The 13,523-nt window shown below is 35.5% G+C and overlaps 1 protein-coding gene across 1 annotated transcript in view; it reads right to left on the reverse strand.

Annotated features, from left to right (window-relative positions):
* LOC145664549 (putative inorganic phosphate cotransporter) overlaps positions 1–6,253 on the reverse strand; it is a 57,471-nt gene extending 51,218 nt beyond the window's left edge. Inside the window, exon 1 of the mRNA XM_081731314.1 lies at positions 6,095–6,253. Within this exon, the coding sequence (XP_081587440.1) occupies positions 6,095–6,161 (67 nt within the window). The 5' untranslated portion in view covers positions 6,162–6,253. The remainder of the gene's footprint in view (positions 1–6,094) is intronic.
* Positions 6,254–13,523: the final 7,270 nt, after the last annotated feature.

Here is a 13,523-nt window from a genome sequence, read left to right on the forward strand (position 1 = left end):
TAGAAGGTAAAAGTTACCAGCAATATAATGTCCTATCTAAGAGGTTACTTTGGACTGGGTAATTTCAAATATTGCTTCAGTCCCATTATTCACAGTAGTATTCTACGGAACTGACTTCACTTTAATGGAAATTCTTGTAGATGATATCTTTCAAATTTCTTCGATCTTTACAATGACTGCTTTCCATGCCTCTACACCAAAATACAGTTAGATATGCTATCTTACAGTACCAGTTGAAACTTTCTCTTTACAGTTCATGGTTTTACTGACAGAGGACTGTGCAACTCTTTTTCATATTTTGTGCAAAGTTATCTCTGGTGTGCAAAGTAACTCCGTCTTATGGTAATTTTACTCTTATGAGTCTCTCTTCCTGGATTTTGGTATGCGTCTTCCAGCTCAACCCGATTTATTACGAATGTTAAAATTCAAGCAGTTTTTTTTTTTTTTTTACTTGGATTGGAGTTTAGGTTTCATTTAGCACCGAGGCTATATGAGACGTGGACCTACAGCTTAACGTGGAATCCGAATTACATTAATTCCCAGAGAGGATCGAAGTCGGGTCTCCCGCAACAAAGACGGGTACGAAATTGAGACAATTGTCAGTACTCCAGAAGTCGATTTTCCCATTCACTCCTCCTCCCCCCCAAACCCGCCCGTACCATTTTTAGGTCCAGAGAAATAGGACATGTCCTAGTAAAAGAGAACGTTTGGTAACCTATCATTAAGTCAAAAAAAAAAAAATTGATTTGTTTGTAGAGCAGGAAGACCTTCCACTGAATTTAACAAAGCATGAATTCCACGTGCACGTGTTCACATGCCGACGCATGCATCCTTACTTCAGAGAATAAGCATCTAGTTAAAAAAAAAAAAAAAAAAAAAGTGTTATATGTTATGGTCAGTTGGTATATTACGTAAGTCACTTGAAACTTTGTCATCGTACCACGACTCATTACACAACGATGACATTCAGTTTTCTTGTTAAAAAAAAAAAAAAAAAATCTAATACATTGTCTGGAAATTTTAATGTAGAATGTAGGCAATGAATGAATAAATAAATGCGTTTTACAATTTAGGTAAATAGTACGGAAGTGAGATAAAGTACCTTTACACAGTGAAGGTGAACGATAAGAAAAGAAGATAAGCAAAAGAAATAAAAATAAAAAAGTCACTTGAGAATGTTAACAATGCTTACTGCTCGTGTGCCTCATGACTGAGCATTTATGAATGATACATTGAATACAAAGATTGACATGTTCTATTGTAATATAGCTATACCACCATTTGGATTTTTTTCTTTTCGTATAATATCAGGTATTAGGGATGCTTGGCCGCCCATCATTATGAGTATTGATTTACACTTTGCAACTATTGTAAAAACAGTTTTAATGTTCAAAGATAATGACAGCAAGTAGAAATCTTTACTTAATCAAGGTTTACATTGTCTTGTGGCGTATTTAGTAGGGCTATTTGGCTCAATCCACCCCCACCCCCCATTAAATAAATTTTGTTAGTTTTTCGCATTTCACGTACAACAATAATCCTTCCAAAAATTTAATTGACTTTCCATTTTTTTATGCTCTTTGTTCAGAAACAATATTATATTTGTCAAATTTCATTTCATTCAGTTATTTCTGCTTCCTCCCCACTCTCACTCAATGTTTTCATTCCTCATACCTAGAGGTGTCATTGTACAAATATTAAAGGAAGGAAAATGAACTTTATTAAAATTTGTCGGCGCCCAAAGACAAAAATATAAGTGCTTATTCACGTGTTGTGCATAGCCCCCCGAAACAAAATCCTCAATTCGCCACTGATTGTGCGTATATTCATGTTAATTTTCTGTGCATGATAAATTGATCGTTTCTCCCCATGTGATCACATAGTCTGTCTGATATGATAATAAACCAGTGCCAGTTATTGACTGAGGATTTTACCTCTCTTTTAGTTTTTGGTCCCATAGTTATACCCTGTAGGTTAAAGAAGGCAGATGATTAATGAAAATGAATGACTGAGAAATATGGCCTTAAACCTATCACGTATGAGGGATGGCGTCCATTGGTGAGCACACTATCCAGGGAAGGAAGAAAAGAATGGGGTAGGAAGGAATTGGTCTGGGATCTGTATGATAGGTATGCCATCCAGGCATTTGCCTGGTGTGAATGAGGAAAACCCAGGATAAAACTCAGGAAAAGCTATTATACTTTTCGGCCAAGTGTCCCCACTGGGAATTAAACCCGGGACTGTTGCACAATCTCATTATATAAGTACTAAAAATAGATATTGGTTTCTTTATCAGGCGTTACGTTATTTATTAAACGATAGATATATGGTGAGCTATTTAATTTAATACAAGTTGGTGAAACCCATACTCATTCATTTTGGTTTGTTCACATTTACTTCATAAGTAATTATGGTGAAAGCAGTGGCGGATGTAGCTCGGGGCTTGGGGTCTAGGCCTCACCAGCTTTTTCAGTAACAAAATTAATTTAAGCTATTATTTATATACTTTTTAAAGTTTATAGTAAAATCATGATATAGTTATCATAGTCTGTGTTCTTGTTGCGTTCCCAGTTTTTATTTTCTTCATCCGCCAGGGGGTGAAAATCAATTATATCGTAATTTGCAATATCAAAATTAATTTTGATTAGTCTAGTCCGTCTATTGTCTGATTAGTCAAGATGATTAGAGAGTTAGGAGTTTTTATGTGAGTCTCCTAAAATTGTATATTGTAGATTTGACAATTTTGTGTACGAGGGAAACAAGTTCTATACATGATGACAGTATATATGTCTTTGCATTTCACGAATCTCTCTTATTTTAAAGTCTCATATAGCATCGATGCTGAAGAGAGACATAAGTACCAAACAACAAGCCAGTAAGAAAGGAAAGATATAATCTCGATCTTAGCTGTAATTAGAAATGTTTATACTAGCAAACGGGTAAGGTGAAAGAATTGCTCTATTAGAATTTTTCTTTGCATTGCTAAGTTTGGTACATGTGTGGTTTTCGTCCGACTATTTTTCTGACTTACTCCATCGTAGTGCCACCCCTAAACATGGGCGGCGCCAGGATTTTGATAATGTGGATGCAGGCTAGGATGAGACAACACATCCTAACATTGTTGCTAGAACGCTCTGCACTATTGAGCCTTAAGATCTCAAAAATAATCCCTAAGTTTTACTTAAAAAAAAAATTGAAAACGGTATGATAGCAAGTAACTTATGAGAGACTTAAAAAATCACTCAAATATATTCAAACATAGGAAACAATCAATATACAAAATAGAAAGGATTATTGTAGGAAATCTGAAAATCGAAGTTAATATGGGTGAAGCTGCACCCACTGCACCCACTGCACCCGCTCCGCTTATGTCCCTAAATTATTTTCCTGGCTAATGCACTCAATCACACTGGGCCTATATGAAATAAAAACAATAAAGCCTTGGTGGAACTTCAGTCTTCTGAGACGCGTAAGAGCCATACTGCGTGTAGGTAAATAAAGAGCATCAAATCTTTTTTTAAAAAAATTAGAAAATGATTTTATTAAAGACTTCACGTTAAATATACTCGCATAAGGATCCAGCTTGTATCCCGAAAGTTTCCCTTCAAATTATGTTGCAAAATAATAATAATAATAATAATAATAATAATAATAATAATAATAATAATAATAATAATAATAATAATAATAATAATTATTATTATTATTATTATTATTATTATTATTATTATTATTATTATTATTATTATTATTATTATTATTATTATTATTATTATTATTATTATTATTATTATTATAAACTGCATTCAGGGATAAGGTTGCCAGACCGACTGCATTTGTGCAATCGGGATCGAAAATTTAAAGTTATAACGACCATTACTTACTACTAATACTGCCATTACAACTGACGAAACTATTGTACCGAACTGAATAAATTAGTATTTATACACACCTGCTTTATTTATATTTTTTGGAGCTCCTTTAATATGTCGAGAATAATACTACTTTCAGAAAGCTTTTGTGGTGTCTGAATACAAATTTCATTCGTTCCACTTATGTTATCTAACCATAATGCTTGCACTACACCAAACTCTCATTCGATATGTGCATTACTGACTGGAGGATAAACATAAACCATATAGATGGAACCTGTATTTTTCTATGTTAACAACACTAATCGCCTATTTTCCTAAGACAAACTATTTTGTCTTAAGTATTTTGAGATGAACTTACAGATTCTAAACTTAACTAATGAATTAAGATTGTAGGTAATTCCTCCACTCGTCAGCAAATGAAAAGATAAAACTATTGCGCAAGAATAGAAATAGTCAATAGTGCATGTGAAGAACCTATCACTCATTCGCATTTTTTCACACAACACAACGTTCCGATTATTTAGTATTACGAATTGTCAGTAATTTTGAAATGTTGCTCATTTTCAGCAGTTTCTATTGGCTCAATACATTTCTTAATAATAATTATGTATCTCGAAACTATCCGGTATGTTTATAACACTTTTGTGTTACCGGTACTATAAGTTAACTTGCTAATGTCAATATCGTTATTCAATATTATTTTAGAAAAGAAAAGTACAGGTTGATGACTACACAATTCTTTTTGAGATATTACTACACGAATGAGAATTTTGTTAATAGTATTGTAGATTGTAGATTATGATTACTTTTATGACTTACATGGAAATTAGTTTACGTTAGAAAAGATATTAGAAGACGGGATTACGGAAACTCTGGGGAAATAACTGAAGATCATAGAAAATGAACAGTTAAGAGAGACAAATAAAAAGTTGCCAATAAACAGAGCAGAGATTCTAAAATTACTGAAAATCAAATGTTGAAAAAGAAAAAGTTAAGATACAGACGGTATCTACATACGTACTGCATAAAGGCGATGTGACATATTTTATCATTAAAATTTTAACCAATGATTTAATCATTTTACAATATTAATAGCATTTAACGAAAACAAGCTCCACAGATTAGACGTATACCAATCGTATACATATCACTGAGCTGAACCAACTTATGTGATTAAGTTTAACTAAATCATTATGCGTAGGTTTCGGGTTAAAAAAAAAAATCTGTAGGTATAGATGCTGTTCAATAACCAGGCCATTTATTAAGGTGAAACTGATACTGAAGTAAACTTTAGCATTTTTTTTTTTCAGCATGACACTAGCAAGATAACAGTACGTAAGGTGGTTAATCAGATATAGCAAAATTATGATTAATACTCAAAGCTTTAATATTAGTTTTAACTATCATATTGTTCAAAGATGAAACATATCAATCGATTATTACCTCGAACTGAACAAAATGACATGCTTGAGGGTAAATTTTTATGCGTAGTTTTCGAGAAAATCTATTTTTATGGCGTTAAAAAGTAAGTTGTTCATACCTAGCCTTACATTGACGAATAAAAACATATGAGAATTTCGACTGGATTGGTTTTCGCGTCCCTTTTCAATACTAGCCAGACTTGTATGAGAGGTACGAGTATACCTACAGTTTAACGTGGGATCCGGGCTACATGAGCTCTTACCGCAAACCTAGATCTCCCGTACGGTAGGCGCGTACGATTATATCTGTACACACATGTATAATTTTAATTTGCCCCAATCGGGACATCTATCTCCATTGTTATCTACTATTCTCCTTTCTATTTAAGCCAATAATACAGGGACATGCACACAAACCATTCGGAGATCGGGACACTTGAATTCCTCTGCAGAGGGACTCGAAATCCCAATGGATTTGGCCTCTCAATCGTCACCACAACGCCTCAAACGCTCGACCGCACCACACGGTTAACCTGCGCCACGAGAAAGGTCTTTCTCGACTGGAAAACAAGCGCACATCATCATTTGTATTGTCAATGAAAATGTACCAAAAATGCAGATCTCGAAGCATGAGATAGTGTAATGCATAATTAACATAATTAGGTTTAATTAATTAACATTTATTACTTTTATCTTATGGATATTAGATTTGTTTTCTTCTGATTTTGCTATTTTATTTTTGCTGATAGGTAAGACGCACTAAATGTGATAGACGTTTTATGTGCAAAAGAGACTGACCTTTCGAAATTCCTTCTTCCTCTCCATCAACTTTGAATCCATTTTTTGACACATTGCTGTCACTCATCTTGGATTCCAAAGGAAGGCGTAAAGCCTACACTTTCAAAAAGAGTTATTTACTAGAGAAACATGTACAACCGCACTATTTCAGTAAAAGTTGAAATTTAGCGCTCATGTCATATTTATATAGGAACCAGTATATGTACTTGAGACGATATCGTCGTATCTTCATTTTAACAACGCCGTAATTCCATTGGTAAATGGACTATTTCTTCTCTCTCTCTCTCTCTTTCCCTTTGGAGATATCTAACTTGACGACACACATCAAGTCCAGATGTCAACAATGCATGAACATCTTTTGTTATCAAGAAATGCTTGAATACTATTGGCGGAAAATTAAGGAGCAACCAGACAAAAGTCTTTCCAATCAATACAATAGAAACAAGTACTATGGAATGTTATCGGGCTTTTTTTAAAAACATATTCGTGTAATTATCTATTAAATTTGGTCTAATTAATCGTTTTATTCTTCTTTTAAATAAGTGGATGAGTACAGTTGTTGTTTTACGAATGGTGATAGCAGCATGGGCAACGGTTAGTTATCTTTAAATTTGTGAGTAAGAGATATTCCAACTAAATTCAGGCTATATGTCTTTTTCCTGAAATACTTGTAAAACAAAGACCAAATTAAATTTGGAAAACATAATGTTTAAAAATTATTGTGATGTTACATGCTAAGAATTTTAGGCATGCTATTTACATCTCAGAAATAAATTATGATCCTACTGTATTATGACCTCATAGTCAGATTTTGAAAGTTGAATACTTTTTCAGATGCACTGTTGACTTTCCGATTTGGTATTACATATTTGCAGAAATGTTACATATCATTAATTTCCATTCGATAAAATTCATGTAGATATGTAATCTAAGAGAAAAGTGATTGATATAGTTACAAAGTATGTATATTAATGTTTAAACTATAATATCAGGTAAAATAAAACTAAAAAGTCCGTAAAGTCTTGCAGGAAACTGAAACTTGGAAACTATTAAATTATTGACACAAAATTGTTGTGTGTAATTACAGTAATTGAAAGTTTTTTTCTGTTGGCTAAGGTTCATCGTCAAATCTGAAATTGTGGACCATTCACGTTCAAACTGTTTTTTTTTTTTTTCTAAACCAAAAATTGCGCATTGAATGTGCTTGTCCGGTATATTCGGAATCACATCACTTATCTTGTTCTTCGCGTCATCCAGATCAGCTTTCGTCTGTGCATATACCACGATCTTTACATGTCCCTACAGCCAGTAAGCATAAGGTGGTAAGTCTAGTGATCTTGCAGGCCAAAGTGTGAGTGCTCTTCGGCTAATCCGTGTGTTTCGAAATTATTCATTATAAACTGCTGGCGGTGTCCCTTTTTGTTGCACATGGGTCTCACTGATAATGTTTAACTTTCCTAATCCCGCCACAAGAAGTGTCTGTTGCATGTTCAAATACATATTGGCATTTACGTGTCTTCTTCGAAGAGAAATTAATCAATGATGAGGTCCATTGACTTTGGGGCCATCCCGCGTATGGACCTTGAATCCATTGGATTTTCAATCCCCAAATTCAGCAGTTGTCCCTATTCACTTTTCCAGAGACATAAAAGTGTCCTAATCTGAGAACAGAATCCGAAACAGATCTTCTGTAACGCAGACCTCGTCATTCAGTTACAGCTATCTTCCTTTACGCGATTTCATTGGACTACATTCTACGCTCTCCTGCGATATTCGAATCACATTGTCACTTGTTTCTGGCCTTCCGCTGCATGACAAATCTAGCAAACTTCCCTCATAGCCTCAAACTTTTTTTCATACTATCTCATGATACTTGTCTTTGCTGAGGGTGGTTTTCTATCGTTGTTTGGAACTTTGTTCTCGCCGAAAAGCAAGATTTTAATTCCAAAACCCACAGCACATACTCTATCTTCTGTATGGATGCCATTTTGAATCACCTGACCACATGATTATCTGTGCAAGCGTCATTCAGTTGTGTGACCAGTACAAAACTTCGAATTTTCCTCCTCCTCACCCACAAAAATTATATTCGTATACATAACAATTAATACGTGAATGAGTTCCAATTTCTTTCAAAACTGTATATGCTCTCTGTATTAGAACCTCGTGGATTTTCGTCAAATAATAATAAAAAAATATTAATAATAATATAAAAGAAAAAAATGTTTTCCAATTACCGTTGCTTTCAAAGTTTCCATACTTAGGCGGTTTTTCTTATTCCAGTACATATTCATCAAACTAATTACGCATTTTATAATTACGTATTTTCCGGTAACTCACAACATGAACTGGATTACCTTCACAATATTTTCAGCATTAGTGTTCAAGTTATTATTATGTTGGCTATGACAATAATTATATTCTCGAAAGACTAGTGTCTTTCTCCTGTAGTATTTAGAACCCGCGTTTCGAATTTAATCGTAATTTCGGAGAAAGTAAATGTTTCGAAACTTTCTCGACAAACCTGGAAAATATCCCTGAAGACGGGATAAACCTCAGTCAGTAAAACGGTGGAACTTAGTCACTGTTATAATTGTTTGTTCAACAGAATTTCTCAATTATCATATCACCTTAGAAGGTATTATAATTTTGTTATAACACTTCTCGAAATTATAACTTATCTTCTCCAAACCTTAATTTTTGCCTTTTGTTTTACAGCTATTTTAAAAGAGTAAAATTGAAGACGTCGGTGCAGGTAGGGGGTAGTTCTAATCTTACATTTGGTTCAGAATTGAAACAAAATATTATTAGAAATCTATTTACTCTACTTTAGCCTTCAAACCTTTTGCAAAGAAATGTTTCACGCATTTCTTTACAAAATTTGTGGAGACTAAACGAAAATAGATTGTTGTTTTTTTTCTTTTCTTTCAATTGTGAATCAAATCCGCAATTGGAGCTATTCCCTTCTTGCACTGATGTCTTCAATTGCTGGAATTTTAGTTCGAAATGACTCTTATGTAAAGTACATGAGTGAACATAACTGAATAAAGTCATATGTGAACCTTTACCAACAAATCAGTGTGGTAACGAAAATGAAATAAAGTCTTTCAGCTTAACGTGCCACGATTATAAAGACATGTAAATGATGATGGAATAATTGGTGGAATGCGATTGTGGAAGGAAATGGGAAAATCCACGGACACGATATTGTTCACCACAAACTTACTCAGCCGGGAATTGAACCAGAGGCCCCATGCACGAGATATAAGCACTCTACCACTGAGCCACCGTACTCCTTGGTTTGGTAATCAGTTAATTTGTGGGTAACATGATAGGATGTTATAGATCATTTTCATTGCGGATTATTAAAAAAAAATGGCGAACATGTGTATCACAAGTAATTTTTTTCAAATAAAAATAGATTCTATATGAGAAGTTTAAAACCTACCACTGGATCTTGGTGTATTTATGTGTATATATAAGCGGTAAAATTACGATAAATAGTTTCTGAAATATTGTTTTTAAATTAAAACTCAACAAATGAAAGCTGTACCTTCTGAGGTCATTTTTCCTCCAAACCGCAATGATTTTTTTTTTTAAATTAGATGCTTAGTTTGTTAGATATCAACATAAAACTTCTGGAATATATAATTGGTATACCAAAGTTTATTTTGTGATCATTTTCATCTGTCTAGTAGCAATGCTTCCAGCCACAAAAAAATTAATTCCCGATCTTTAGTTTTTAAAAAATCGGAAACAATCTCAATTTATCCCTCTACAATTTTCTTTCTATTGGTTCGATTGGAACAAACCTACCAGCATCTGAAAGTCTCGTCTTTGATCTGCACAACGCAATATGGGAACTTTCAATTGGATAATTAAGGAGGGGTACAGTTGAAGTTTACAGTGGATCTTGTTCTTATAATCGTCGCCAGGTTCTAGAAGGTTTTTTTTTTTTTTTGTGGACGTTCTTTATATTTCGTAAAAACAGTAATTATTTTTCGATTTATTCTTTATTATGTGATGCAAATAAGTTCTTTTTCGATGGAAACTGTTTTTCTTCCCACACAACAGGACAAAGAAATCTTTATCGTTTATTCACACACACACACACACACACACACATATATATATATATATATATATATATATATATATATATATATATATATATATATATATATATATATATATACTAGCAGCGTTCACCCCGCTTCGCTGCGGTCACCCCGGAACGCAATAAACGTTGTTACTTAGATAATTTTTACTTTTTCGCTTTCAAGTGATATGATAAAAACCATAGTAGATTGCAGTAAATGTTAACATTATATCGCCTGTCATTTATGTTAACCCGCCGAGTGACACGGTCATGCGGGTTGCATATAAATACGTTTATTTTTACCTATGATGAACTAACAAAGGATTTGTACGTTATGGACACTTGAATGGTCAATTATCTCAAGACACTGGTAATTAAAAATTAAAGTGATATGATAAAAACCATCTAGGGTCCAAATCCTAATAACCCCCCAAAAATGAAAGAAATTGGTTCAGCCGTATTAGCGTGATGAGGGAACAAAGGATTTGTGCGTTCTCTTTTATATATATATATATATATATATATATATATATATATATATATATATATATATATATATATACAGATGGGGATCAGAAAAATGGAAACACCTGTAGTTGGCAACACCTCAGATGTATGGGTTGGCAGTGGTGTCGTGGCGCCCGCAGCGCCGGACCGCTGGTGGTGGTGTGTTAGGTCGGTCTCCATACTACGTCAGGCGCAGTGAAACAGCAGTGTCCAGTGGCTGCAGCAGACGCAGGTAGTGTAGAATGGGAAACCTCTCAGATTTTCAAAGGGGGCAAATTGTTGGTGCGCGGTTATGTGGAGTGAGTGTGACGGCAGTGGCTACTGTGTTAGGTGTGTCGCGTGGGACAGTGTCGAAGGTGACGACGGCCTACACAACACACGGGAAAACCACATCGGGGAAGCGGAACAGTGGGCAGAAGAAAATCATGAGTGACAGATCACGCCGGGTATTAAAGCGCATTATCACACAGAACCGTCGTGCCACTGCGGAGCAAGTGACGGAGTAACTCAATCAGCACCTCCCCCCACCCTGTTTCGACAATCACAGTCCGCCGCGAATTACATGACATGAACTTACGGGGTCGTGTTGCACGGGTCAAACCGCTCATCAGGGACCATAACGCTTTCGCACGCCGAAAATGGTGCCGCGACCATGCAACTTGGACCGTTGAGCACTGGAAACGTGTGATATGGTCGGATCAGTCATCCTTCACCCTATTTCCAACCTCGGGCTGTGTTTGTGTGTGGAGAACGCCCAAAGAAGCTTATGATCTGCAGTGTCTCCGCCCAATTGTGAAACATGGAAGCGGCTCGGTGATGCTGTGGGCCGCCATATCATGGTTTTCATTGGGTCCTGTGGTCACACTTAGCGGACGAATCACTGCCAACGATTATGTCGCAATTTTAGGAGACCACTTGCATCCTATGGTCCGGATGTTGTTCCCGAACAATGACGCCATCTTCCAGGATGATAATGCACCCATTCACACAGCTGGCGTTGTTGCAGCGTGGTTTGAGGAACATAGGGATGAAGTTTAACACCTTCCCTGGCCCGCCTAATCCCCAGATCTCAACATAATTGAACATCTGTGGTCCGTCTTGGAAACACGACTCCGACTACGATTTCCACCTCCATCCTCTCTCACAGAACTGGCCGATGCCCTGCACGAGGAATGGTGTAAAATTCCACTTGCTACCATTCACGACCTCTATGCCTCCATCCCACGTCGCATCAAGGCTGTTCTGAAGGCGAAAGGTGACCCGACATCATATTAATCTGGAAAGTTGCAATTTCGTTATATATATATATAACGTTGGTTTGTGGTGAGAACATTTTAGTAAGTGACAAAGCTTCTCAGTGTTTCTACTTTATATATTAATATGCAAAAATTATCTTTTATAGTTATTGGGAATTGAATTAAGTGTATTCTCCAATCATTTGTGGAAATACTGCGACCCAAAGCACACCAGGTGTAGGAGCGACAGAAGGACGCCAGCCACATCGATTTACTAGTTCGTTATCTGAACGTTCCCACCATCAAGTTATCGCAATGTCTTGCGCGCCGTGGCCAGTGGACTAACATTTAAGTTAATTCTTTTTCATATTCGATTTGCACGTATATACACCTGGTTTAACTTGAGTGCTTTTGAGAATGAACTGCCAACATTGGTCTGGCGATCAATGCAGCTCGTATCCCGAGCCTCTGCGTTCGAGGAGTCTTACAACGTAACTGTGAGAAACAACCACGCAGGTTGCAACGAGCATCAAGTATAATGTTGTGCTAAGGGGTATACGTTATTAGCCAGTCAAGGACCTAGTTATGGCTAGCCCCAATCAGTGAAATCCCAGGTTCACATACCTAGTGCGTCTGAGTTATAAACACGCCCTCCAACATTATCATTCTATCTTGGTGATTACCTAGTTTTGCTGAAGACTAACGTCGACCTCTAAGATTTTCTTTGGAGCAGCAACCATATTACTTCGTGGGATCATCCCGATATTACCCCCATAGTGCTAATCCCCCATGTGCAGTGATAATGTGGGAAAAATATCTATAGTAAAATCCCAATTGTAAGCTTCCATATATATATATATATATATATATATATATATATATATATATATATATATATATATATATATATATATATATATATATATATATAAGTTATCAAGGGCTATAGTGTAGTGAAAAAGTGAAGTGTGATTTTATTAATGAAAACAATTATTCATATTCAGTATCGAGTGTTGTGATTGTTTCTCTCCGTTATTTTTAATAGTATTTTAATAAATAAACATAGTGTCTTTTACTCCAGTGTGTTTTTGTTGTATGTATGAATAATATTTGTATGCGTTGTGGTCTAAATGACCGTCTGATCGTCCATGAGATTTTCGAGACGACACATCCTAACCTCTCAGTGCATAATGCTCATCTCGTTATTGAGACCTACGGGCAATTTGGGAACGATTCTGTAATCCCTTTTTGGAGATGTCCTTCAACGTCTTACACAGGTAAAAGTCCAGGTCTCCGGAAAATACTCATTGGCAGGACAACGGAGGACAGACCCAGAAAGCTGTTATATAAATAAATTGACGCCTGAACAGTGACTCGACTTGGCGATTATAAATAAAATGACGCCCGAATAGCGACTCGAATCGATTACATTCTCTATGTTGAAAGAAAATTGTTATTTTTAAATATATTCTTTAATTACATGCTTAGGTTATTAGATATCGACGTGATACTTCTAGAATATATTAGTGGTGTGCCAAAGCTTATTTTAAGATGGTTTACATTTAGTGCCACGAAAAATTTAAATTTC

The sequence above is a fragment of the Thermobia domestica genome, chromosome 11 (assembly GCF_964235325.1).
Source record: "Thermobia domestica chromosome 11, izTheDome1.hap1.1, whole genome shotgun sequence".
NCBI lineage: Eukaryota > Metazoa > Arthropoda > Insecta > Zygentoma > Lepismatidae > Thermobia > Thermobia domestica.